This window comes from Emiliania huxleyi, assembly GCF_000372725.1.
Source record: "Emiliania huxleyi CCMP1516 chromosome Unknown EMIHUscaffold_1485, whole genome shotgun sequence".
Taxonomy (NCBI): domain Eukaryota; phylum Haptophyta; order Isochrysidales; family Noelaerhabdaceae; genus Emiliania; species Emiliania huxleyi.
This window is the reverse complement of record NW_005201107.1, coordinates 4680-6732: the sequence shown is the minus strand read 5'-3', so window position 1 is coordinate 6732 and position 2053 is coordinate 4680. Positions and strand designations below refer to the sequence as shown.

Sequence of the window (2053 nt, the reverse complement as noted above, 5' to 3'; positions counted from 1 at the left end):
GTGCACACCTTAATCGCGCGCACCGCCGGTGTGAACGTCTCGAGAGTACCCCAGGTACCGGTGTGGACATGTGGAGGGTACCTCGGTATAAGGTGCGCTAAGGTATAGCACTCACTCACACACCTAGGTAGAGGGTGTGGGCGCTGCGCGCCTACCGACATGTCGGTACAAGGTGTACACCTGCACCTTCCGTAGCGTGGCTTGCCGGCGGTACCCAACGCTGCTCGAACGGCAGTTGTCGACCGCCGGCAGTTGACCGGCAAGATGAAGTCCACTGCGCTCGAAAAACATACCACCGGAAGCGCCTCGCCGAGGCGCACAAGAGTCCCCGTCAGCGCCACGCGCGAGAGCATGTGTCCAATGTGCAACGCGGCGGCGCGATGAGTCACGGGACGACCGACGGAAGCCGGACAAGCCACAAAACTCGCTCTCGCAGAGCAGGTTTTCACCGATTTGCTGTGGGCGTTGGCTGAAATAGTGCTCAAACCGACCAACGAAAACGGCACTAGTTAAGGGCAAAACCCGATTTGCTGTGGGGGGCGTTACAGTGCGAGGCGTGGCGATAGAAATCGGGGCGTCGGCATCCAGCAGCCGATTTCTGTTTCGGCGAGGGAAATCGGGCGAGCCAGCAGCCGATTTCTGTAAGCGATTTCTGCCAAAATTTTCTTCGGCGCTGCGCGCCGGTCACTATACGGCTCTCTAGTCTAGATACTAGTACACTAAAAGGTTGCCCTGAGATACGAATTCAATCCTCCCGCTTAACCCTCCGTGAACCCACTAAATTGCGTCTGTACCCACGCGGCAAACATTCATTTATTTCGTGTGTGCATGCTCGCTCGTTCGTGCACCGAACGAAATTCTGCTCTCCAACAAACCCGTCGAGAGGCCACGTCACGCCGGTGTCCCCTTTTTCTGCATCTTTGTGAGTGTGGCAGCCCACTTTGCCAGTCCCTAGAGGTGTCTTTGACATTTGACTTCGATGTCTGGTGGGGGACGATTTATGTCTGGTGGGGGACGCAGGTGCTCAAAGGTTGCGGGCGTGTCACCACTCGCGCCTTCGCTCTCGACACTGGGTTCTGGACATGCAACGACATGCCGAAAAGGGAGCGATCCGCGGCGCAGGCACGCGCTGAGGCCGTGTATAGACGCGCCAATCCGGATGATAGGGGCGATCGGGGCCGTGACCGCAGGGCCGAGAAGGTCGAGTACAGACGCAGACTCAAGAACGCGAGAGCGGAGGCCGCCGCCCTCGCGGTGCCTGACGCTGCTCCTGCCGTCCCGATTCCGTCTACCGTCCCGATTCCGTCTACCGTCCCTCGGCCACGGGCCCTCGGCCAGCACGGCAGGGGCCACCTGCTCGTCGCGAGGCAGCCGAGCTTGGCACTTCCGCCGCCCCTCGCCGCTCTTCCACCTACAATTGCTCCTCGCCTCGTCGCTCCGATCCCGCCTTTGGCGCCGACCGCGAGCCGGTACGGCGGCCTCGCCCTGCGCGACATCGCCTTTGGCAGCAGCCAGGGTCGCCTCGGCAAGGGCGGCCAAGGCACCGTTAGGCTTGGCCGCCACTACGGTGGTCGTCTCGCGGTGAAGCAGCCGCTGCGCGCGAGCAGCGCCTTCGCCTCCGAGTGTCAGATCGCGGCAGCACTACACCATGAGAACATCATCTATGTGATGGGCTTTGCATGCGCCCCGCGCGAGACGCCGTTCCTCGCTCTCGACTATGCCGACGCAGGGACTCTGGGAGATTTGTTGATCGGGGATCAGAGGGGCGAGAGCCGCTCCCTCGGCGTGCAGATTGCAAGAGCAATGTCGTACCTGCACACGCGATCTCCCCCCATCGTGCACCTTGACCTCAAGCCATCGAACGTGCTGCTGTCGGCGCGCTCTGAGGGGCTTGTCGCTAAGCTGTGTGACTTTGGGCAGGCGAGGCGACTAGCCGTTGGGGCGCAGCTCTCGCACTCAGGCACGCCGGGTTGGCGGGCGCCCGAGCAGGTGCGGGTGGCCCGCGACTTTGCAGTCGTGCCGCTTTCGCGTGGCACCGACGCCTGGTCGCTAG

At 62.2% G+C, this 2053-nt stretch overlaps 1 protein-coding gene across 1 annotated transcript; it reads left to right on the top strand.

Moving 5' to 3' along the window:
* Positions 1-1092: 1092 nt before the first annotated feature.
* On the top strand, positions 1093-2053 carry EMIHUDRAFT_252886 (hypothetical protein; the record flags this gene model as incomplete). The annotated part of the gene is made up of 2 exons (XM_005786879.1): positions 1093-1989; positions 2015-2053. The coding sequence occupies 2 exons, from the start codon at positions 1093-1095 to the stop codon at positions 2051-2053; spliced, it is 936 nt and encodes a 311-aa protein (XP_005786936.1).